Here is a 25932-nt window from a genome sequence, read left to right as displayed (position 1 = left end):
GGACCTGCGGAAGGATGCCAATTCGAGCCCCCGGCTCCCCACCTGCAGGGGAGTCGCTTCACAGCTGGTGAAGCAGGTCTGCAGGTGTCTATCTTTCTCTCTCCTCTCTGTCTTCCCCTCCTTTCCCCATTTCTCTCTGTCCTATCCAACAACAACAGCAATGACAATAATAGCAACAACAAGGGCAACAAAAATGGGAAAAAATGGCCTCCAGGAGCAGTGGATTCATAGTGCAGGCACTGAGCCCCAGCAATAACCCTGGAGGCAATAAATAAATAAAATAAAAAATAAATATTTCTTTACTATATATATAAAGAAGTGTTTATGCTTTCTATCAGTGGAAGACAAAAATCTACGTTGACTTCTGGGTATTGTAATGTCAAACATGCATTTTAAATAGGTATTTTTTTAAAAAAGATTTATTTAGCTGGCGGGGGTGGGGGGGAGGCGGGTAGCATAGTGGTTATGCAAAAAGGTTGTTATGCCTGAGGCTCCAAAGTCTCAGGTTCAGTCCGCAGCACTATCATATGCCAGAGCTGAGCAGGGCTCTGGTCTATCTATCTCTTTCTTGTTAAAATAAAACAAATAGGGGAGTTGGGCGGTAGCGCAGTGAGTCAAGTGCACGTGGCGCGAAGTGCAAGGATGGGTGTAAAGACCCCGGTTCGAGCCCTCGGCTCCCCACCTGCAGGGGGGTCGCTTCACAGGTGGTAAAGCAGGTCTGCAGGTGTCTATCTTTCTCTCCCCCTCTCTGTCTTCCCCTCCTCTCTCCACTTCTCTCTGTCCTATCCAACAACAATGACATCAATAACAACAATAATAAAACAACAAAGGCAACAAAAGGAAATAAATATTTTTTAAAATTTTAAAAAAGAAAGTCTTAAAATAAATAAAACAAATAAGCTATATTTTTAAAAAATATTTATTTCTATTACAGTTTTGTAAATCATTATTAAATCACTAATAAAAAATTTTAAAATGTGGAACTGATAAAAATAAAAAGCTTACACATTTGAGAGAGAGAGAGAGAATTGGCACAACCATATGAATAAACATTTTCTCTGTGTGTGTGTGTGTGTGTGTGTAGCTGAGCCCTTCCCTATACATATATGCTTTTCTTTTTTTTTATTTACTTTTTTTTCCCTTTTTTTTGTTGCCTTTGTTCATCGTCATCGTTGTTGTTGTTATTAATGGTGTTATTGCTGTCGTTGTTGGATAGGACAGAGAGAAATGGAGAGAGGAGGGGAAGACAGAGATGGGGAGAGAAAGACAGACACCTGCAGACCTGCTTCACTGCCTGTGAAGCGACTCTCCTGCAGGTGGGGAGCCGGGGGCTCGAACCAGGATCCTTATGCCGGTCCCTGGGCTTTGTGCCACCTGCGCTTAACCTGCGATTTACCGCCTGGCTCCCCTATGCATGCTTTCCCTTCCAAGGAAGACAGAGGCAGAGTGGTAGAGAGCCCACAGCCCCGGAGCTTCCTCTGGTACCATAGCATCTCCCACATGGTGCCTGAGTTTGAGCCGAGCCCATATGCATGGCCAGGCATGTGCCCCGCCTGGTGAGCTCTCTCCTGCCAGTGAGTCTGCACATAGGCCCTGAGGGTCAGAGCTGTTCAGTCCTCGCCTGACAGTTCATGCCTGGCTGAAAATCAAACCCGGGGGGCAGGTGCTGTGGCCACCTCCCCGGAAGCTGTCTGTGTGGCAATCCCCCTCCCTGGGTACTCACCCCCCTACCTCACCCAAGCACACAGTGTGATTTCTGAAACCTCAGCTTCCTTCTGTTGAAATAAGGGCGTCTTTCATAACACACCGGGATCCAGGCACAGGGTGGGTGTGTGGCTGCCGCAGGAGGGCATGTGGGGAGAGAGCTGGGCTCCCACTGATCACAGCCAGAGTGGCCTGCGGGGGAGGGACTGGCTTGAGCTCAATTCAGACCACCGGAGCACCCAGTTAAGCGCGCAAAAACCCACACGAGGATCTGGGTTCCAGCCCCTGGGCCTCCATCTGCGGGGGGATGCTTCACGAGCAGTGAAGCAGGTCTGCAGGTGCCTCTCTCTCTCTTTCTCTCTCTCTCTCTCTGTGTCATTAATAAAGAAATCTCTAAGGGAGTCAGGCGGTAGCGCAGTGGGTTAGGCGCACGTGGCGCAAAGCACAAGGACCTGCGTAAGGATCCTGGTTCGAGCCCCCCGTTCAAGCCCCGGCTCCCCACCTGCAGGGGAGTCCCTTCACAGGCGGTGAAGCAGGTCTGCAGGTGTCTGTCTTTCTCTCCCCCTCTCTGTCTTCCCCTCCTCTCTCATTTCTCTCTGTCCTATCCAACAACAACAATAAGGACAACAATAATAACTACAACAACAAAAAACAATAAAGGCAACAAAAGGGAAAATAAATATTAAAAAAATAAAAAATAAGTAAATGTCTCTTTTCTTTTTAGTGGGGTCCTAACAGCACCCTCTCCCCCTGCTGGGTGCTCTGAGGGTCTTGACCAGCACCAGCTTCAGCTGGGTTCTCCCACCACCCCGCCACTGCCCCCAGGGAAGGAAAACCATCCCCAGCACCTCCCCACCCCCAGGCCCCAGCAGTCAGCGCCTTGCTCACTGGGGCTGTGACTTCTCCGGGTCACGGGGAAGCCACCTTGTCACAGAAGTCACAAGGAGCCCTGGCTGTTTTGCAAGAAACGGCCTGCTATGCCTGATATGATCATTTCTTATCTTCCTCTGGAGCTTCCTCAGGTCACCAAGGATTTAATCTCAATAATCAGTCTCTTCCTGGAGGCTGTTGAAATTGAATCAACTGAGCTGGAGGATAAAACAAAACAAAATGAAAAAAAAAAAAACTTGCTCTTGTTTTGTCATTCAAACCCCAGTTAGAGCCGGCATGATCACAAGTCGACAATGTTCCTTTTCTAAATATTTATTTATTTATTTAAATATTTATTTTATTTATTCCCTTTAGTTGCCCTGGTTGTTTTATTGTTGTAGTTATTATTGTTGTAGTTATTATTGATATCGTCATTGTTGGCTAGGACAGAGAGAAATGGAGAGAGGAGGGGAAGACAGAGAGGAGGAGAGAAAGACAGACACCTGCAGACCTGCTTCACCGCCTGTGAAGCGACTCCCCTGCAGGTGGGGAGCCGGGGTTCGAACCGGGATCCTTATGCCGGTCCTTGTGCTTTGCGCCACCTGCGCTTAACCCGCTGTGCTACAGCCTGACTCCCATCCTTTTCTTTATACTTCTTTCCTCCTCCCTGTCTTCCTTCCTTCCTTCCTTCCTTCCTCCCTTCCTTTTGGATAGAGACATTGAGAAGAAAGGGAAAAACAGAGAGGGAGATAGACAGAGAAGCACCTGCATCCCTACTTTACTGCCCGGAGGCTTCCTCCTGCAGGTGGGGAGTGGGGGTTTGAACCTGGGTCCTTGAGCGTCACCATGTAACATGTGTTCAACCAGGCATGTCACCACTCGGCCCCTCATAATGTTCTTTTTCACAAGATTTGTCTTGTATGTGTGTGTGTGAGAGAGAGAGAGAGACAGAGAGAATGAGAGAGGAGGAATAGAGAGAGAAATTAAATATGCGTATTTAATTGCCACCAGGGTTATCGCTGGGGCTCAGTGCCAGCACCAGTGATCCTCTGCTCTGGCAGCCTTTTTTTCTTTTCTAATAAATTTGATAGCACAGAGAGAAGTGGAGAGGGGAAGAGGTGAGAGAGAGAGAGAGAGAGAGAGGGGCCAGGTGGTGGTGCACCTGGTTGAGCGTACATGTTATAGTGTGCAAGGAACCCGGGTTCGAGCCCTCGGTCCCCACATGCAGAGGAGAAATTTTGTGACTGGTGAAGCAGGGCTGCAGGTGTCTCTGTCTCTCTCCCTCTCTGTCTTCCCCCCTTTTTCAATTTCTAGCTGTCTCTACTCAATAAATAAAGATAATGAGAGAGAGAGACTTACCTGCAGACCTGCTTCACCGCTCAAGCAGGGGCTTGAACCCGGGGCCTTATGCATAGTAGTACGAGCATTCCACTGGGTGTGCTGCCAGAAATAAATGCTAGAAAAATGCTGGGCAGGGGCTTGGCTGTGGCACACCTGATAGAGCGCACAAAGACCCGGGTTCAAGCCCCTGGTCCCCACCTGCAGGGGGGAAGTTTCACGAGCGGTGAAGCAGGTCTGCAGGTGTCTGTCTTTCTCTCCTCCTCTCTGTCTTCCCCTCCTCTCTCCATTTCTCTCTGTCCTATCCAACAACAATGACATCAATAGTAATTACAACAATAACAAGGGCAACAAAAGGGAAAATAAATATTAAAAATATATGAAAAAGGGAGTCGGGCGGTAGCGCAGCAGGTTAAGCGCTGGTGGCACAAAGCCCAAGGACCAGTGTAAGGATCCTGGTTCGAGCCCCCGGCTCCCCACCTGCAGGGGAGTCGCTTCACAGGCGGTGAAGCAGGTCTGCAGGTGTCTATCTTCCTCTCACCCTCTCTGTCTTCCCTTCCTCTCTCCATTTCTCTCTGTCCTAGTCAACATCAATAACACCAATAACTACAACAATAAAACAACAAGGGCAACAAAAGGGAATAAATAAATAAATATTTAAAAATGTATATATATGAAAAATTTAAAAAGGAAGATAATCAGCGATGTTGGTTTGCTCAGGAATCTCTCTCCTTATGTGTGTCTGTTCCCTGGGGCGCCTGCTGGCTTGCTCAGCCACTGTGGGTGCCTGGTGGGGTTCTCTGCTGACGTCCGTGCTCTGGTCTCTGCCCTGTTTTTGTGTGACGCCATCGGCATTCCTTCACACAGGCAGCAATGGAGAGAGGAGATTAGCTGAGATAGTCGCCACCAGCAAAAAAGAGAACAGCAGTCCAGAAGGTGGCCCAGTGGATAAAGCACTGGACTCTCAAGCGTGAGGTCCCGAACTCAGTCCTCGGCAGCACATGTACCAGAGTGATGTCTGGCTCTTTCTCCCTCTCCTCTTATCTTTCTCATTAATAAATAAATAAAATCTTAATTAAAAAAAGTCAGGAAGCCCAGCACCTTAGTCAGCTGGGGAAAGAAGAGGGGGGGCTTGCGTGGTGCCCCCAATCTCTCCTCTAAGGCCCTGGCCTAGCTTTGATGAGGACAGAAGGGGCAGGGGCTGGGGAGACAGTGGTTGTGCACCAGAATTTCATGACTGAGGTTCTTGGGTCCTCGGTTTAATTCCCGGCATCACCACCAGCCAGAGCTGACCGGGGCTCTGGTAAGAAAGGCAGACGAGGGCCAGGGAGGTGGCACACCCAGTTAAGTGTACATATTACCATGAGAAAGAACTTGGGTTCGAACCCCCTCTCCCCACCTGCAGGGGAAATGTTTTATGATGGATGAAGTAGGTCTGCAAGTGTCTATCTTTCTTTCTCTCTCTCTTCTCTTCCTCCACTGTAAGTTTCTCTCTGTCCTATCAAATAAAAATAGAAAGGATAAAGAAAAAAGGGAAAATGGCTGCCAGGAGCAGTGGCTTCATGGTGCCAGCACCAAGCCCTCGTGATATTCCTAGTGGGAATAACAAAACCAGCGCTCCTGTCCCACGTGCAGGGGACAGCTTTGCCAGTGTGACGCTGCAGCCGTGCTTCAGCACCTATGAAGCTTTCCCCTGCAGATGGGAACCAGGGGCTTGAACCCGGGACCTCGCACACTGTAATATGAGCACTTAACCAGGTGTGCCACCGGGCCCTCACATCTGCATTTTATGGCCCTGGGAGTCAGGCAGGAAGGGAGTGCTCGGAGCAGGTGGTGCCTCTGGCAGCTGCGGGCCACTTCTCCCCGCTAGGATGCAGGTGGAGGGGTGCTTTCCCTACCTGGCCCCTAACACAATCTCTCAGCAGGTAGAGTACAGGGTTACCTTGTGGTGAGGCCCAAGGTTCAAGCCCCAGCACTGCATGTGTAGCATAGCAGTGTTCTGGGGTCTCTCTCTCAATAAATACAGTGCAATTTTGAAGACACAGAATTCACCTTTCTGAGGTTCTTTGAGCCTGAGGGCATTCTCGATACCTTTCTGGAAGAATTCGCTCTAGCACCTCTGTCTGAAGCATCTTGTGAAGATTTTCTTTCTTTCTTTCTTTTTTCAGGAATGTGAAAATAAAGACTGGAGAATGGTTCTTCGAGGAGCGAGCCAAGAAATTCCCAGCTGAAGGTATGCTCTCTTAATGCTTTTCACTAAAGAAGTGAAATGGGGGTGGAGGGAGACAGCATAATGGTGATGCAAAGAGATTCTCCTGCCTGCGGCTCCCAAGTCCCAGGTTCAGTCCCCCACACCGTCATAAGCCAGAGCCAAACAGTGTTCTGGTAAAAAAACTTGAAATGGCATGAAATGGGTGATTATATATAGATGTATATTTTTCCTTTTATTCAAGTTTATGAGTTTTAATTCTCTATATTCCACTTATAAATGAAACCATCTCATCTTTTCTATCTTCCCTCTCAGATAAGAGAAACAGCATCTGACTTCCTCAACTGTTCTCCAGAATTTCTTCCCTCTCAGTGGTGGTACAAAAACAAAGGCTCCTGGTCACAAACATCCCTGGTCCCAATGGAACTAGGCTTTAGAGGCCTCTGGTCATCTTCCCCTAATGTTTCCACCCCTGGGAGGATGGACCAGAATTCCTTATGGGGAGCAGAAGGTGGGAGTTCTGGCTTCTGTAATTGCTTCTCCACTGGACATGGGTGTTGGCAGGTGGATCCCCACACCCCCAGCCTGTCTCTGTCTTTCCCTAGTGGGGCAGGGCTCTGGGGAGGGGAGATTCTGGGACACTTTGGTGAGGTCGTCTGCCGGGAGGAGTCAGGATGGAATCGCAGTAGCATCTGCAAGTTGGTGGCTGAAAGGTGGTAAGATATGAAGCAAGACAAATTGTTTAATAAACAGGAGCCAGAAAGTAGGAACAGAGCAGATGAGAATAGGGATCTTACAGTGGAAAGAAGCTAGCATGACTGTTATTTAGGTATGTTTCTGGGGGCCCGTGACTTTCATAATCTTTGCTAGAGTGTGACAGCTAATGTAGAGGTAGACTAGAATTATTCTGCAGACATCAGCTTTTAAAACCTATCCCATGAGCCTCGACTTTGCTTTTCTACAGTTCGACTTAGCACAAACTCGCCCCTGCCATTAAGACCACATGTATTGGACCCAGCACAAAGCACACACTGGATTGTCTGGGAGTCAAAGTGACGTGACATGTGGCGACAGGGTCTGTCATCAATCAGTGCTTGGTAGGCACCTAGGGGGGTGAGGCCAGAGTTCTCGCAGCCCTGAAGGTGGGTGAGTGAAGCATAGGACTTGTGTGTGTATGGTCTGGAGTCTGACTCTCCACACCACATATACCAGAGAGATGCTCTGGGTTTCACTCATTAATAAAAATAAATCTATAAAAGGAAGGGAGGGAGAGAGAGAGACAGGCAGAGAAAAGGGTGCTTTTCCTTTTTGGCATCCAGAAACCCAATTTAATGTCCAGTTGGAATAATTCCAGGAATCATGATGCCTTCTGCCACCTAATTTTCTTTCCACATGCTTTTACTTCTTCCTCTCTGTCCTAATGGTCCTGGTAGAGACAGGCTAGTTCAGATAAATGCTCTCAAGTTTCCTGGAAAGTAAATGGTCCAATTTAGAAGAATAGATAATGGGCTGGGGAGACAGCATGATGGTTCTGCAAATAACTCTCATGTCTGAGGCTCTGAGGTTCCAGGTTTGATCTTCAGCACCACCGTCAGCCCAAGATGAGCAGGGCTGTGCTTAAAAAGTTAGTGGGGGGGGGTTCTATATTAATTTTAGTAGCTTGCTGTGCTCATTTCTTTTTTTAATTTTTAATTTTTAAAAGTTTTTTATCTTTATTTATTGGGTAGAAATAGTCAGAAGTCAAGAGGGAAGGGGGTTATATGAGAAGGAGAGAGACAGAGACATCTGCAGCACTGACTCATTACTCGCAAAGCTGTCCCCCGGCAGGTGGGGACCAGGGGCTCGAACCCGGGTCCTCACACATTGTAATAAGTGCACTCAATCAGGTGCGTCACCACCCTGCCCTGCTGTGCTCATTTCTTAAACACTGAAAATATTTGGAAGCCAGTCTACATTCATGATTTTGCAGGGGATGGCACTGAGAAGTGTTTCAGACACTGCATCCTTTAAAACTAATGTTTTTTTTTTCTTTGTGACTCGGGGGGCTTCGTGGATAGAACGCAGGACGTGACCCCTGAGGTCACAAAGTCACCTGTGCAAGAGTGGTGCTCTGGTCCCTCTCCCATTTCCTCCCATACTATTTACAATAATAAAATAAACACCTCTGGGGAATCTGGTAGCGCAGCGGGTTAAGTGCACATGACGTGAAGCACAAGGACCAGCATGAGGATCCCGGTTCGAGCCCCCGGCTTCCCACCTACAGGGGAGTCACTTCACAGGTGGTGAAGCAGGTCTGCAGGTGTCTGTCTTTCTCTCCCCCTCTCTGTCTTCCTCTCCTCTTTCCATTTCTCTCTGTCCTATCCAGCAACGACGACAATACTAATAACTATAACAATAAACAACAAAGGGAATAAATAAATATTAAAAAATCCCCACCTGCAGGGAGGTTGCTTCACAGGTGGTGAAGCAGGTCTGCAGGTGTCTGTCTTTCTCTCTCTCTCTCTCTCTCTCATTAGATAGATAAGACAGAGAAAAGTTGGGAGCCAGGTGGTGGTGGTGCAGCAGGTTAAGCCCACATGGCGCAAAGCACAAGGACAGGTGTAAGGATCCTGGTTCGAGCCTCTGGCTCCCCACCTGCAGGGGGGTCGCTTCACAGGTGGTAAAGCAGGTCTGCAGGTGTCTGTCTTTCTCTTCCCCTCTCTGTCTTCCCCTCCTCTCTCCATTTCTCTCTGTCCTACCCAACAATAACAACAACAATAATAACCACAACAATAAAAAACAACAAGGGCAACAGAAGAGAATAAATAAATAAATATATTTTTAAAAATACCAAAAATAAAAAAGTAAAAAGACAGAGAGAGGGAGAGAGGGAGAGAGGGAGAGAAGGAGAGAGGGAGAGAGGGAGAGAGAGAGAGACTGAGCTGTTGATGTGACCTGAGAGCAGATACTGAGGCCCATCTGATCTTGGGAGGCCCTCAAGTCACCTGTGTGGGCCCGAGGCGCTCGGTTCGGGAGCAGAAAGACTTGTCTGGGTTGTTCGTGCAGCTGGTAGCGCCCAAGACTTGCTAACCCCAGAGCTCCCTGGTTCACCCCCTGCCCTGGAGTGGGAGTGGTGCTCTGGATTTCCTTGCTGTCTCATGTGAGACTGTGTCCTGTGAAACAAGGAAAGTCAGTCAGTTCAGGGGCTGGGCACTAGCTCACTCAGCAGGACACATGCCATAGCATGCTTGAGGACCAGGGTTCAGACCAGGCACCACATGGGAGCATCTGCATAGCCCAGGGGAAGCTCCACGGGTGATGGAATAGCTCTGTGTCTCGTCTTGTTTAATTGCCACCAGAGTTATCATGGACACTATGGCGGCCGCTGATCCTGGCTGTCATTTTTTCCCCTTTTTTTCCCCTTTCTTTCTATTTTTTGGGGGAGATCAGGAAAGAGAGAAATTGAGAAGTGAGGGAGCTCGAGAGAGGAAAAGAAAGACAGATGCATGTAGATCTACCTGCTTCAACACTCATAAAACTTCCCCCTTGCAGATGGGGAGTGGGGGTTTGAACCTGGGTCCCTGTGCATTGTAATATGTAAACTCAACCAGGTGCACCACTGCCTGGCCCTGGCTCCTTGGTATCTTAATTCTCTCTTTTTAAAAAAAATATCATTTTTATTTATTTAATTTATTATCATTTATCTTTTTTATTTCTTGGATAGAGACAAAGAAAATTGAGAGGGGAGGGGAGAGAGAGACAGACATCTGCAGCACAGCTTCACCATTTGTGAAGATTTCTGTGCAGGTGGGGACCAGGGGCTTGAACCGGGGTCCTTGTGCACTGTAATATGTGTGCTCAACCAGGTGTGCCACCCCCTGGGCCCTTGAATTCATTCTTTTTAAAGAATATTTTATTTATTTACTTATTTTCCCTTTTGTTGCCCTTGTTTTATTATAGTTATTGTTATTCTTGTCATTGTTGGATAGGACAGAGAGAAATGGGGAGAGGAGGGGAAGACAGAGGGGGAGAGAAAGACAGACACCTGCAGACCTGCTTCACCGCCTGTGAAGCGACTCCCCTGCAGGTGGGAAGCCGGGGACTCCAACTGGGATCCTTATGCCGGTCCTTGCGCTTCGCACCACATGCGCTTAACCCGCTGCGCTACCGCCCGACTCCCCTGGTTTCATTCTTGCTGGTACAGGGTTCTACCCACTGTGAAGCCTCTTAAGCCACTTTGTGAATATCTTTTTGAAAGACATTTATATATTTCAGTAAGCTAAAAAATCATTCTGTGTTTAAGAATTCTAAATTTAGGGGCCCAGTGGTAGCGCATCGGGTTAAGCACACATGGCGCAAAGTGCTAGGACTGGCGTAAGGATCCCAGTTTGAGTCTGCAGCTCCCCACCTGCAGGGGAGTCGCTTTAATGGCAGTGAAGCAGGTCTGCAGGTGTCTGTCTTTCTCTCCCCGTCTTCCCCTCCTCTCTCCATTTCTCTCAGTCCTATCCAACAACAATGACATCAATAATAACTCAACAATAAAACAACAAGGGCAACAAAAGGGAATCATAAATAAATAAGTATAAAATTTAGAGAAGAAAACTGAATAAGTCAAAAAGACATCAGTGAGGCACCCTAAGTACACCATTGTGGGTTTGCAGTCCGGTAGCATTTATTACACTCACTTGGTCAGGCAGCTTTCCCCACCTCAAGAACTTTCTATTTTTTAAAAGATATTTAATTAATTTTTACTGAGAGGATTAGTGCTTTATAGTGCAGTCATTATACACGGATATAATTTCATTACATAGCAGGCCTCCAAAGTTCTCTTCCTCTCCCTCCTCCTTAAACCCCAAAGTTCCTTGCTTTCATGCTATTGTTTTATTATTTAAAAAAATATGTTTATTTATTATTGGAAAGAGACAGAAATCAAGAGAAGAGGGGGATAGGGAAGGAGAGAGACAGACACCTGCAGCCCTGCTTCACCAGTTGTGAAGCTTTCCCCCTGCAGGTGGGGACCAGGGGCTTGAACTCGGGTCCTTTCACACTATAACACGTACGCGCTCAACCAGGTGTGCCACAGCTTGGCCTCTGCTATTAATTTATTTCATGAGTAAGAGATTCAGGGAGACCAGAGCCATGCTTAACTCTGGCTGATGGTAGTCCTGGGACTTGAACCTGAGACCTCAGAGACTGAGGCATGAGAGTTTTTTGCAGAGCCATGTTGCTGTCTCCACAGGCCTTAAGAACGTTTTGAAGGTCTCTGCCCGCAGGTTCAAGCCCATGGTCCCCACCTGCAGGGAGAAAGCCCCTTGGTTCAAGCCTGTGCTCACCACCTTGTGTTGACTCACATGCCCAGCAGAGGGCGCCCCCTGGTTCAAGCCTGTGCTCACCGCCTTGTGTTGACCCACATGCCCAGCAGAGGGCGCCCCCTGGTTCAAGCCTGTGCTCATCGCCTTGTGTTGACCCACATGCCCACCAGAGGGCGCCCCCTGGCTCAAGCCTGTGCTCACCGCCTTGTGTTGATTCACCTGCCCACCAGAGGGCGGTGTGGCAGCCTCTGTGTCTTGGTTATTGTGGCGGTTCTGGGAATTCACTCTCTGGACAGGCAGTTGTTTTGGTTCTGTCTACAAATTATTAGGGGCCGGGTGGTGGTGCATCTGGTGGAGCGCACATGTTACAATGTGCAAGGACCCAGGTTCGAGCCCCAGCTCCCCACCTGCAGGGGAAGAGCTTTGTGTTGTAGGTGTCTCTCTGATTTTCTCCCTCTCTGCCATCCCTTTGCTCTCAATAGCTGTCTGTCTCTATCAAATAAATAAAGGTCATTAAAAAGTTTTAAACTAGTAACTATTGACCAGGTGGTGGTGCACCTGGTTAAACACACATTACAGTGCACAAGGACCCAGATTCAAGCCCCTAGTCCCACTTGTAAGGGGAAAGCTTTACGAGCAGTGAAGCAGGGCTGCAGGTGTCTCTGTCTCTCTCCCCATCCCCTCTCAATCTCTCTGTCTGTCGAATAATGAGTAAAAGATATATATATTTTTTAAAAATAATTGTTTTGGAGACTTGGGTGGTAGCGCAGCGACTTAAGCACACATGGCACAAAGCACAAGGATCCTGGTTCGAGCCCCTGGCTCCCCACCTGCAGGGGAGTCGCTTCACAGGCGGTGAAGCAGGTCTGCAGGTGTCTGTCTTTCTCTCCTCCTCTCTGTCTTCCCCTCCTCTCTCCATTCCTCTCTGTCCTATCCAACAACAACAACATCAATAACAACAATAATAACTACAACAAGGGCACCAAAAGGGAATAAATAAATAAATATTTTTTAAAAAATTAATTACTTTGGGGACAGAGAAATAGCATAATGGTTCTGCAAAAGACTTTTGTAGGGTGGGGCAGACTTCCACTCAGAAGTAGAGAGAGAGAGGGAGGGAGAGACCCTAGAGCACTGGGCTCTCCTCGGGTGCCAGCACACCCCTACCTGCCCCGTGGTGCAGGGCTGTGTGCACAGCATGGCAGGCCCCCTGCCTGGTGAGTAGCCCCGGCCTCTGGGCTCTATGTAGTGTGTGGGCACACGCCTGATGGGGGTGTCTTTTATGTCACCCCAGGAGCTGATGGATGGTGGGGTGGGGTGTCTTTTTTTAATATTTAAAAATTTATTTATTTTCCCTTTTGTTGCTCTTGTTTATTGTTGTTGTAGTTATTGATGTTACTGCTGTCATCGTTGTTGGATAGGACCGAGAGAAATGGAGAGAGGAGGGGAAGACAGAGAAGGGGAGAGAAAGATAGACACCTGCAGACCTGCTTCACCGCCTGTGAAGTGACTCCCCTGCAGGTGGGGAGCCGGGGGCTCGAACAGGGATCCTTACGCCGGTCCTTGTGCTTTGTGCCACCTGCGCTTAACCCACTGTGCTGCCACCTGACTCCCATCTTCTTCTTTTAAAAAAATATTTTATTTATTTATTAATGATTTAATATTGATTTACAAAATTATAAGATATCGGGTAGAATTCCTCTCCACTCCCCCCACCAGAGTTCTGTGTCCCCAGTCCCTCCACTGGAAACTGCAGTGGTTCTCCCGAGGTCACAGATACGGGTTGACTATTATTAATATAACTGTATTTACTTTATTTTTCCTAGGGTCCTGCCTTCTCTTCCTAAGTCACACCTACACCTGTTACTACTTCCAAAAGTCCTTCTTCTTTTCCTCTTCTCTCCCTGGGTCCTGATGGAGTTGGGGTTCAGAGCCCTCTGGTCATCTTCCCCTGACATTTCTCCCCTCTGGGAGCATGGACCCAAATTCTTTATGGGCTGCAGAGGGTGGGAGTTCTGGACATGGGTGTTGGCAGATGGATCCATACCCCCAGCCTGTTTCTATCTTTCCCTGGTGGGGCAGGGTTCTGCGGAGGTGGGGTCAGGGGATGTGTGCCCCCCTTCTCTCTTTCTGAACCTATAGAATGCAGAGGTGGGGGCCTGCGGTGGTGTACCTGGTTCAACGCTCACAATACAGCGCAAAAGGACCCCAGTTGAAGCCCCTGGTCCCCACCTGCAGGGGGAAAGCTTCACAGTGAAGGCTGCAGCTCTCTCTTTCTCTCTCTCCATCTCTCCCTCCCTCTCTCCTCTTCCCTCTCTATCTAAAATAAACATATTCATTAATTAAAAGCAAAAATCAATCTAGAGATGGGGGGGCAGGATGGTGAGGCCACTGGACAAGGTCCCCAAGCCCAGGGAGCAGCCGCTGTCCACAATCCGGGCCGGGGAAGGGCTTCTGGAATGCGAGGAGGGGGACAGCCAGGCCCTCAGGCCACAGGGAGTGGGGGGCAGGGCGAGGCCTGCGGGGGCGTGGGAATGAGGCTGCACCCCCACCCCCACCCAGGGGCGCCTGGCCAGCCTCTCCACGTGGGGCTGAGGGCGCAGGGAGGGGTCAGGGGGCAGCTGTCCTTAAGGTCACGGCCCCCCAGCTCCAGCTCTGCAGGAACAAGGCCTCATTGTCCTCTCTGCCGGTGGCTCCCTGGCTGGGGGTGGGGGTGGGGGTGGGGGTGGGGGTGGGTTCCAGGCCCCGCAGCTGTGGGCTAGAAGAGCTGGGTTTGGCTGGGTTTGTGGGTTCTCCCTCCATCTAGAAAGGCCCCATTGTGCAGGCTCTTCCTGCTGGAGGGGCGCCTGCAGGCTCGAACCAGGATCCTTACTCTGGTTCTTGCGCTTTGCGCCACATGTGCTTAACCCGCTGCACTACTGCCCGACTCCCCTTACATGCATTCTTTTTATTAAAACAAATAATTTTCGTTGAGAGGACAGAGAGGAATTGAGAGGCGGGAGAAACAGAGACACCTGCAGCCCTGCTTCACCACTCAGGAAGCTTCCCATCCCCGCAGGTGGAAAGCAGGGGCTTGAACTCGGGTCCTTGCACACATAACGTGTGCTCTCCATCAGTTGAGCTACCCTTCCCCTCTGTGGAAATAGATGCATTTGAATTAAATGCTAAGGACAGGGAGATGGAGCAGAGGTGGTGAGTGTATTAGGCTTGTACACCATATACCTCAGTTCAATCGCTGGCACAAACATATGTTGCCTCCCTGGTGACACACACACACACACACACACACACACACACACACACGTAGAGCTGGGCTGGCACCCAGCATTGTGGGGCTTGGCTCTGGCTTGTATGTCCCCCGTGTAGGGGGCTGTCCCCAGCCCCATTCCCTAGCAGAAGGCATCTGGGCTGGACAGGCCTCTCTCTGTGCATAAAGCCAGGATGTTCTGTGGGGCCTTTTTATTTTCAAATATTTATTCTTCTGGGGCCGGGTGGTGTCGCACCTGGTTGAGTGCACATGTTACAATGCTAAAGGACCTAGGTTTGAGTCCCCGGTCCCCACCTGCAGGGGGAAAACTTTACAAGTGGTGAAACAGTGCTGCGGGTGTCTCTCTATCTCTCTCTCTATCACCCCCTTCCCTCTTGATTTCTGGCTGTCTCTATCCAATAAATAAAAATAATAAAAAAATGTAAATATTCTTTCTTAAGCAGATAGACGAGAGACATTGGAAGGGAAGGGGAGATAGGAAGAAAAAAAACAGAGACACCTGTGGTCCTGTTTCATCCCTTGTGATACTCAACCCTGCCCCCTGCAAGTGGGGACTGGGGTCTTGAACCCAGGACCTTGTACATGGTATGTTGTGTGCTCAATGGAGAGCACCACAGCCTGCCTACGGTTTATTTATTTTTAGTTTCAATCATCACTCTAAGGTGACTTTGTTTCAGCTACAGAGAGGCAGAGAGACAGAGACCACAGCACTGAGCTTCCTCTAGGGTGGTGGGGGCTAGGCTTGAACCTGAATCGTGCACACGATAAAGCAGTGACTATCCAAGTGGGGTATTTCTCCAGCCCTGGAGGTCTCTTAAAAATGATTCACTGGGGGAGGGGGGGCTGAGTGGTCGTGCAGCGGGATAAAGTGCACATGGCACAAAGCACAAGGACCGGCATAAGGATCCCGGTTCAAGCCCCTGGCTCCCCACCTGCAGGGGAGTCGCTTCACAGGAGGTGAAGCAGGTCTGCAGGTGTCTGTCTTTCTCTTCCCCTGTCTTCCCCTTCTCTCTCCATTTCTCTGTCCTATCCAACAACGAGGACAGCAATAATGGCAACAAGAATAATAATAACAACAGCAACGATAAGCAACAAGGGCAACAAAAGGGAAAAATGGCCTCCAGGAGCAGTGGATTTGTAGTGCAGGCAATAAGCCCCAGTGATAACCCTGGAGGCAAAAAAAAAATTTTTTTTTTAAGTAGAGAAGAGAGAGCACACACTCTCTCCCCAGCAAAGGACCAGCCATCCCCAGGTGTTGGGCAGGGTTAGGCTTTAGTCCTATGACTTTTATTGGGGGGGCTGCATTCTTCTGGGGGAGTTCATGACGAGAGCTGTCCTCTGGATCCACCTGTCAACACCCATGTTCAGTGGGGAAGCAGTTACAGAAGCCAGACCTTCCACCTTCTGCATCCCACAATGACCTTGGGTCCATACTCCCAGAGGGTTAAAGAATAGGAAAGCTATCGGGAGGGGACGGGATACGGAACTCTGGTGATGGGAATTGTGTGGAGTTGTACCCCTCTTATCCTATGGTTTTGTCAGTGTTTCCTTTTTATAAATAAATATGAGAGAGGGGGGGTGGTGGGGGGCTGTCCTCTTTCTGCTTTATCTCACATGGAGATAAAGAAAGCCCTCCCATGGTCTGGGAGGTGGCGCAGTGATAAAGCTTTGGACTCTCAAGCATGAGGTCCCGAGTTCGATCCCTGGCAGCACATGTGCCAGAGTGATGTCTGGCTCTTTCTCTCTCCTCCTATCTTTCTCATAAATAAAATAAAATTTTAAAAAGCCCTCCCTTGGGGGTGGGCCACGGCCTGGGTGGGTGACCAAGGGCTCCCAGTAACCAGGAGACTGCACTTTTGCTCTTTGGGCTGTGAGCTAAGCAAACGCCCCACTCAGGAAGACATTCTGCAGCAGGCTCAGTCCTGGGCAGCAGTTTAAGGTAGAACTGAGCACCCAGCAAAGACCAGAGAAATCAAATCAAACCCGGGACCTCATGCCAGGCGTGCACTCTCCCTGCTGAACCGTCTCTCCAACCCTTTTGGGGAGTGTGGATACTGTAGAAAGCCCCCTTCCGCTGGAAACAGAAAGAGCTCTGAGTCAGCTGCAAAGGCTCACTTGGGATGCTGTGAGCTGCCCTAGGCAGAAAGGAGTAGCTGGCAGTTTTCAGAGGAGTAACAAAGGTGGGCGCGAGGAATAACATCATTGCAAGACTGGCCAGCTCCTCATGGGGCGCGAGCGCTTCCACACTACGATCATCATCTCTGGCATTATGCTATTCCACTGCAGAATACTGTGCCCCAGTATGGTTCCGTAGCCCCCATGTCCACTTGGTTGACTCCAAATTATATTCCTCCATGAGGATAATTTCTGGAACCATCCATTCCATACCGGTTCCATGGCTGCCAGTTCTTAGCAACATCGCCCCGCCAGATATTCGTCGGGATGCGGCATCATCTAAGTTCATTTCCCACGTCTACGCTCGACCGGACCTGCCAATATACGCGGATATCTTCGCCCACCCTGTCCAACGCTTGACGTCTCGTCACCCAATCTGGTCCCCTACGCCTACACTGAACTTCTCTGTTCCAGTCTCTTGGAAACAGAGTTGGCAGTCAGCTGAGGTCAAGAACAAACACCTCATCACAGACCCCTGCAAGCGTCAACCCGGCTTTGACCTAGCACGTTATGATCGGGCCCTCCTCCATCGCTATCGAACAGGCCATGGCCGGTACGCTGCTATGTTCCATCGCTGGGGAGCCAGAGACGACCCGAACTGCCCCTGCGGCTCCAGACAGACTATGACCCACATAGTCAACGACTGCCACCTCTCCAGATTCAAAGGAGGTCTCGAAACTTGACATCAGGCTCAACCTGACGCTGTTGACTGGCTACGGAAGAAGGGCAAATGCTAGAAGAAGAAGAGGAGTAAAGTCATCTTCTCATCTCAGGGACCGGGCTGTGTTTCAAGGAACACAGTTCCTTCTGTTGTGAAATGTCTCCCAAGGAAACTTGGACGTGGGAAGTGTTGTTGGTTTTTATTCTCCCAAGTGTTCAGATTTAGGACTGCTAAAGCCGTGCTGAATTGTAATAGAAGTATCCACTCCCTAGTCAGTGTGTGTGTGTGTGTCACAGCTGCTTGGGTGGGATCGAACTTAGAAGACGTGAAACCCGCCAGTTTCTGACTTTGGAGACAACTTTTCAGCATTGGCCCCGGTGAAACTTTAGGACTCTGAAGTCTGTCCTTCTGTCTCTCAGTTTTTCTTCTGATTTTTTTAAAAAATTATTTAGGATAGAGATAGTGAGAAATTGAGGAGAGGAAGAGAAGTCGACAGAGAGAGAGACCAGGACACCTACAGCCCTGCTTCACTGCTCATGAAGCTTCCCCCTCTAGGTGGAGACCGAGGGCTTGAACCTGGGTCCGTGTGCATGGTGACATGTGCACTCTACTGGGTAAACCACTGCCAGCCCCAGTCTCTGACTTCCTGTCTGAAATACTCAGCCTGGACCAGTGAAACCCCAGCAACAACCAACACAGTAATAATAATTAAGTTAAATCAAGAAACACCTAGAGACAGTTGACTGATTTGGCGTCTGTTCCTGTGCCAGCCATGGCTGCAGTCTGTCCTCTGTCCCCTCCAAATGGCCTCTTTGTTTTCTCCTCTGAGGAGGCTGGCCAGGGACAGAACCACCCTGAGTCACCACTCCCTGAACACAGGTCTGTCTCTGTCACACAGCCCTTTATTGCTTCACTCTCTCTCTCTCTTACAGGCAAGCACGAGACGGCCGGGGCCAGGCTCCTGCAGTCTTATCAGAGGCTGAGGTGAGTGGGTGTCCAGGACTGGGTCCTCAGCAGCCAGGCCACTGCCCCGGAATGCGGGGCTTTCCCCTTTCTTTTAAAAACTTTAAAATTATTTATTTATTTATTTTCCCTTTTGTTGCCCTTGTTGTTTTATTGTTGTAGTTATTGTTGTTGTTGTTATTGATGTCATCATTGCTGGATAGGACAGAGAGAAATGGAGAGAGGAGGGGAAGACAGAGAGGGGGAGAGAAAGACAGACACACCTGCAGACCTGCTTCACCGCCTGTGAAGCGACTCCCCTGCAGGTGGGGAGCCGGGGGCTCGAACCGGGATCCTCCCGCCGGTCCTTGTGCTTTGCGCCACATGCTCTTAATTCACTTCACTACTGCCCAACTCCTGGTTTTTCCTGTATCTGAAAGGGGTTGGACCATGTGGTGCTGGAGCACACCTGTTACCTTGTGGAAGGAGCAGGGTTCAAGCCCCTAGCCCCCACCTGCAGGGGGAGAAGCTTCATGAATGGTGAATCAATGCTATAGGTGCTCTTGTCTCCCTGCCTCCTCTTAATCCTTTTCTGTTGTATCCAATAAACTGAGTAAGTAAGGGGGCCAGGCCCTTGGCAACTCTGGTGGCACTGGTACCCACCTGTGTGGTCTAGAACATTCTGGCAGGTGCAGTGCCCAGGGGGGGGGGCAGCAGGTGTGCTGGACCCTCCTTCAGGGACCAGGTGGCATCTGAGTGGAGGAGGGGGAGGAGGAGGAGGAACACAGCCTGGCTGGCTGAAGCTCTCTGGAAAGAGGGGAAGCGACAGTAAGAAGAGAAGAGTCACATTATTGGGGGTGGGGGAGGACCAGCTCACAAACACCTTACCCCCCTTCTTAGCAGCAACATCTCTGTGGTGCCTCCCACCCCGCCGCCCGTCCTCGAGAGCCAGTGCAGTGGCATCTCAGGCCGGGTAAGTGTCAATTCGCTGTGTTCCCAGGAAGGGGGGAGTGCCTGGGGAGAGCAGGGGCTGCAGGCTGGGCCACCCAGCCAGACAGAGTGAGGGCCCCTCGGGGGTCAGGAATAGCTAAGACCCCTCCTCTCTGTGCTTCCACCAAGTGTTGGGGACTGGGGACTGATTCCAGCCCGTGTGTGTATGTGTGTTCAAGTATGTGTGTGCATGGGATCTGGGGAGGTAGAGCTCTAGATGTGTAGAGACTCCCCTGGTGCTGTGGTGCCCTCATGTGGTGTGCAGGGGGCTTGGGGCTGGGTCACCAGCAGTCGGATCACTCATTAATACAACCTTCAGAGCCCAGCCCCTCACCTTGAGATCTGGAATTCTCCAGTTGTTCTAGTGGTCATGTACTCAAATCATGTCTACTAATGGGTGGGTGGGTGGATGGATGGATGGGTATGCGTTTGGACAAATGGATGGGTGACTTAATAGTTCAATGGGTGAATGGATGGATGGACAGTTGGATGTATGAGTGTGTGTTTGGACAGATGGGTAGACGATTGGATGGATGGATGGATGAATGGATGGATGGATGGATGGATGGATGGATGGATGGACAAATAGATAATGAACAGGTGGATGGGTGATGGATGGATAGATGAGTGAATGGGTGGGTGGTTGAATAGATGGATGTACGGATTGAACAAGTGGACAGATGATTGAATAATTGGAAGCATAGATGGTTAGATGGATGAGTGGATGGGTGGATCAATGATCGATGGTAGAAGGATTATAGATGGGTGGGTGGGTGGATGGATGAATAATGGATGATTGGATGAGTGGGTCAATGGATAGATGGATGGATAGATGAATGGATGGATGGATGATGGGTAGGTGGATGGATGGTCAGATTTGCTGAGGGCAGTTGTCTCTTTTCTGCTATTACCTTTTTCTTCCCTTTTCTGCTCTGGGAGGTGAACTAGCCCTTGGCTCCCAGCTGTCCCCCCTCTGTGTCCTGGCTCTGCTTGGGTGGCTTCCCGGCTGCTGGAGGAGGGTGTGGTCCTGTGAGAAAGGAGACTACAGAAGTAGCCCACTTGGGGGCAGCGCCAGTTAATGCAATGCCTGTGATGATTTTCTTTTTTCTTTCCTTCTTTCTTTCTCTCTTTCTCTCTCTCTCTTTCTTTCTTTCTTTCTTTTTTTTTTTTTTTTTTTACCAGAGCATTTATCAGCTCTGGCTTATGGTGGTACGGGGAGATTGAATCTGGAAGTCTCTTTGCATAACCATTATGCTATCTACCCCTGCCTGTCTGTGATGATTTTCTTCTCTCTCTCTCTCTCTCTCTCTCTCTCTCTCTCTCTTTCTTTCTTTTTACCAGAGCATTTATCAGCTCTGGCTTATGGTGGTACGGGGAGATTGAATCTGGGAGTCTCTTTGCATAACCATTATGCTATCTACCCCTGCCTGTCTGTGATGATTTTATTTTGCCTCAAGGGTTATCACTGGGGCTCAGTGCCTGTACTATGAAACCACTGCTCCTGAAGTCCATTTCCCCCCATTTTGTTGTTGCTGTTATTGCTGTTATTGTTGTTGGAAAGGAGAGAGAGATATCGAGAGAGGAAGGGAAGACGGGAAGAGAAAAATAGACACCTGCAGACCTGCTTCACTGCTTGTGAAGTGACTCCCCCTCAGGTGGGGAGCCAGGGGCTTGAACTGGATCTTTACACTGGTCCCTGCACTTTGCGCCACGTGCGCTTACCCAGCTGTGCTACCACCCAGCCCTCTGCCCTCCATAATGATTTTCTATGTGGTACTTGTAGCCATCCATTAGGGCTGCCCCCTTGCCAGTCAAGACCCAGAGGGAAAAGGCTGAGTAAAGGGGACCCCTACCTTTTGGGAAGGTGGTTCCCCTCCACCCCCCACCCCTGCATACCAAACACATACACCCTTACCCACTGACTGGTGATCGGGCGTGCTGGCTTGGAACTGCTTAGGCAAACACGCTTTGCAAACAAGACCCTCACCCTTGCTCCTTCTGTCTCTGTTTTAGTTACAGGAACTTGGTCAGTTTAAAGGATTTAATAAGTCCGTGGAAAATTTGTTTCTGTCTGTTACCACCCACATGAAAAGTAAGTGCTGGCTTCTCCCAGGTCTGCCCCTCCATGAGCACTGGGGCGGGTCAAACAAGCTCCCCCCCACCACTGGGGCCAGGCCGGGAAGGGCCCACTGTCTCCCAACCTGCTCCAGCTCGAGTCTCTGGAAGGAAGTGGGCACGTTGGGGCAGGGGAGAGGTTATCTGGGGCCGTCCCCAGCTCCCTTCCACTTGGGCTGGTCATGTGAACCCCTTGAGAGAAATGCAAGAAAATACCTGTGATTGGCATGCGGGTTCAGCCTTCTTTTATTGAGTTAGGAACTAGACATAGTACAGGCGTGGCGTTAGATTGATCAGAAGGCTCAGAGGAGAGGGTCCCTGAGGGCCTGGGAAGATTCCAGAAGGTCTCTCTGTAAATGTCCCCTCCTCTTAAACTCTGTATGTGGGCCGGGAGCTGGCACACCTGGTTAGTTACAGTGCACAAGGACCCGGTCCAGCTCCTGGCCCCCACCTGCAGGGGAGAAGCTTCACGAGTGGTGAAGCAGAGCTGCAGGTGTCTCTCTCTTTCTCTCTTCCTCCACTCCTCTCCTTCTTCCCTCTCAATTTCTTTGTCTCTATATTAAAAAAAGAATAATAAAAAAAATCTTAGGGAGCGGGGTGGTGGCGCACCTGGTTGAGCACACATGTTACCATGGCCAAGGACCCAGGTTCGAGCCCCCAGTCCCCACCCGCAGAGGGAAAGCTTCACAAGTGGTGAAGCAAGGATGCAGGTGTCTCTCTGTCTCTCTCCTCAGTCTCTCTAGTCCTCTCAATTTCTGCCTGTCTCTATCCTATAAATCAATAAAGATTTAAAAACTCTGTCTACCCATCCATACATCCATGCAATCATCTGTTTATCCAACTGTCTAGCCATCAGCCATCTATCCAATTATCCATCCTTTTATCTACCTACCCATCTATTACACCATCCATCCAACTAGCTATCCACCCATCCATCCACACATCCATCCTACATCCACCCCATCATCCATCCATCCATCATCCAGCCAGCATCCATCCATCCATTATTCACTCAGCATCCATCCATTCACCCACCCAACTACCCACCCATCTATCCATCCATTCATCTATCTATCTTATCTATCTACCCATCCATCATCTACCCATCTATCTGTCTATCCATCTACCCACCTACCCATCTATCCCACCATCCACCCAACTAACCACCCACCCATCAACCATCCATGCATCCACCCACCCACCCATCCATCCATCTGCATCACACCTGGGCCAGCTTTCCCACTGGCCAGCTGTAATCGCCAGGTGTGGTGACCTTCCCACACCTCCTCCCATTTTTTTATTAAATATATTTATTTATTTATTCCCTTTTGTTGCCCTTGTTGTAGTTATTGCTGTTGTTATTGATGTCGTTGTTGGGTAGGACAGAGAGAAATGGAGAGAGGAGGGGAAGACAGAGAGGGGGAGAGAAAGACAGACACACCTGCAGACCTGCTTCACCGCCTGTGAAGGGACTCCCCTGCAGGTGGGGAGCCGGGGCTCGAACCGGGATCCTTAGGCTGGTCCTTGTGCTTTGCCATGTGTGCTTAACCCGATGCGCTACTGCCCAACTCCCACCTCCTCCCATTTTTGTGCTCAAGTTCCCGCTTCCCATATGAGCAGCATCCTTGTGCACCAGCCCCGTGTCCTGTGAGTGCAGACACGGGTGGCCCTGCGCCAGTGCTCCTGCTTCTCCCTGCTGTTCCCCAGCACCAGCGGGCAGGTCTCACACCACTGATTGGTCCAGTGACTCAACCCCTTTGGCTGTGTGGCTGACACTGGCCTGGAGTTTACTGTCTGCCTCTTTCTTAGTCAGGCCACTTGCAGACACCTTGGGCACCTGCCCCCCTGCAATACCCCTTCCTGTTTATCCCACAACAATTGGGCTGTTTCCTGTCTATCATTAAACAGGCTGGAACAGCCCCATCTCCTGCCTCCATTGATGGTTGGGGCTGGGACCTGGGGCCAGGGCCCTTTCTCTCTCTCTCTCTGAGTCTCCCTTGGCCTTTGGATCTGTCTGCGTGTTACAGAGACCTTGTTCTCACTCAGGTCCACTGCTCTAAGACAGTCTGGTAATTTGAATGTGCTGAGCCCTTGGATCCCCCCACCCCACCCCAAATCTTATCCGTTGTCGACAGAGCTCACACAGCTTAGAAATGACCACCCCATGGGACAGCATCCCCTCTGCTTTGAAGGAAATCAGGTGGCCTGATTTCCTGCTACCTGTGAGCTACTAGCTTTGAAAATTTAGACAGGTAGTCGGCTAGTGGCGCACCTGTTATGGCGCATGAAGACCTCAGTTTGAGCCCCAGCTCCCTGACTACAGGGGGAAAACTTCACAAGTGGTGAAGCAGGGCTGCAGGTATCTCTCTCTCTCTGTCTGTCTCTGTCTCTCCCTCTCCCCTTTGAATTTCTCTCTGTTCTATCTAATAAAAAAGAAAGGAGGCGAGTAAAATGGCTGCCAGGAGTGTCGGATTGTCATTTACACACCAAGCCCCAGTGATAACCCTGGTGGAAAAAAAAAAAAGTAGTAATAAAATTAAAGTCACAGATTATACAGATAAAATAAGATAGGTAACAAAGAACTATAATAGCCTCAGATCAAATAATATAACGAATAGCCCAGCAGATGGGATGGCAGGGGGCTAGGGGGATGAAATGGGAGAGAGAGAGAGAGAGGCAGAGAGAGAGAGAGAGAGAGAGAGGCAGAGAGAGAGAGGAAGGAGGAGAGTTTGTTCAGAGGATAGCACCAGCTTTGAGGGAGTCCTCCTGCTTTTCTGGCAAGATCCCTTCCTCCCTCATTCAGTCCTCTCAGTCCAGGTCACTGTCCCTTGCAAGGACAGCAAGAGAAAATTCTAAGCACCTTTTTCAGGACTTGAGAAAGTGGGTAAGGACCAGGGAGACAGCACACGGGTTATGCAAACGAGTTTCCATGCCTGAGGTTCCAAGGTCCCAGGTTCAGTTCCTAGCACCACCATCATCCAGAGCTGATCAGGGCTCTGGTTAAAATAAGAGAAGAAAGAGAAAGGAAGTGAGAGAGAAAGAAAGAAAGAAAGAAAGGGAGAAAGAAAGAAAGGAACTCTACAGGCAAAATATATCATCGCAGTCCCAGTTCTTAACTACTATTGGGAGAAACTTATTCTTGAAGGTCAAAACTAACCTTACTGTTTACAACTTGGGGCTGAGTGGCGGCTCACCTGGTTAAGTGCACACATGACCCAGGTTCGAGCCCCCGGCTCCCCACCTGCAGGGGGGACGCTTCACCGGTGGTGAAGCAGGTCTGCAGGTGTCTATCATTCTCTCTCCCTCCCTGTCTCCCCCTCCTCTCTCCATTTCTCTCTGTCCTATTCAATTAAAAAAATTAAAATGCAACTTAAAAAAAAAAAGAAGGGAAGAAAGGAAGAAAAAAAAAAAGAGGAGGAGAAAAGAGGTTATAAGGAACCCCCAAGCCCTTCTTTCTCTGTTCTCAGAGAAAAGGATGGTGGGGGGTGAAAAGACCCCTGTCCCCCAGGTCAGGAAGATATCTCAGCGTGTTAGAGCACAGGACTTGCACAAGTAAGGACCCAGAGTTCCAGTGTCTGCAAAGGGGGTGACTTGTCACCTGCCTGCCCTGTGTTTGCACAGGGTCACACTTGGGGCCTGGGACACAGAGCAGACTGATGGCGGGGGTGGGGTGGGGGGTGAGGAGCCAGTGGCTCCGTCATCCTCAGTGGTGGCCCCAGTCTCCTCTGGGAAAGTTAGCACCATCACTCAGGGTCACCCCTCTCCCACCGTGGGCCCTGGAGCTCTGCACTACATGTGCTGTCCCAGCCCCTCTGCCTACCTGCCCTTCTGGGGCCCGGGGGTGGGGTGTTCTGTGGGGTGGCAGGGAACCCCATGATGCTCTCCCCCAAGTGGGGTGCTTCCCCGCCTGTCACCTCTTGTTTTTGTTTCCTAGAACTCTCCAAGTCCCAGAATGACATGACCTCGGACAAGCAGCTCCGAACCTCTGGGCCCAGGCGGCGCGCGGCCCGGTCAGAAAGACGAAGCCTGTCTGACACCGCCATCAACGTCACCACCGCCAGGGTACCCCAGGCTGCCAGCCTCGCCTCTCCCATGGCCCCCACTCCTTTCAGCTCACAGCAAAGCCAGTGTCACAAGCTGGGAGTCTGGGGAGGGTTGGAGTGTGGGGTCCGAGTTCTCATTCCAGCCCCTGGGGATCCCAAGTGCCCTACCTTCAAGCTCCTCGCTGGCCTCAAGGTCCAGCAAAGAGCTGACCTGCAGAACCCGCTTACCCCTGAGTGGGCAACATCCCACTTCCCAACAGCCCTGGGAACAGCTGCTTCTGGTCTCAGTGTTATAGTCAGAGAGAGAGAAAAAAAAAACACGAACC

The 25932-nt window shown here is 50.0% G+C and overlaps 1 protein-coding gene across 14 annotated transcripts in view; it reads left to right on the top strand.

Moving 5' to 3' along the window:
- The window catches only part of SYTL3 (synaptotagmin like 3), a 62498-nt gene that overhangs the window by 15957 nt on the left and 20609 nt on the right, over nt 1–25932 (top strand). For 10 of the 14 annotated variants that reach the window (XM_060205244.1, XM_060205245.1, XM_060205243.1 and 7 more), the window contains 5 exons: nt 6081–6145; nt 18449–18500; nt 19359–19431; nt 21462–21540; nt 25498–25625. In XM_060205244.1, coding sequence (XP_060061227.1) covers nt 6081–6145; nt 18449–18500; nt 19359–19431; nt 21462–21540; nt 25498–25625 — 397 coding nt within the window. The remainder of the gene's footprint in view (nt 1–6080; nt 6146–18448; nt 18501–19358; nt 19432–21461; nt 21541–25497; nt 25626–25932) is intronic. The other 4 variants (XM_060205246.1, XM_060205242.1, XM_060205241.1 and 1 more) reach the window with 1 other exon arrangement.

This window comes from Erinaceus europaeus, chromosome 13 (assembly GCF_950295315.1).
Source record: "Erinaceus europaeus chromosome 13, mEriEur2.1, whole genome shotgun sequence".
NCBI lineage: Eukaryota > Metazoa > Chordata > Mammalia > Eulipotyphla > Erinaceidae > Erinaceus > Erinaceus europaeus.
The sequence above is the reverse complement of the archived record's forward strand: the minus strand, read 5'-3'. Positions and strand labels throughout refer to the sequence as shown.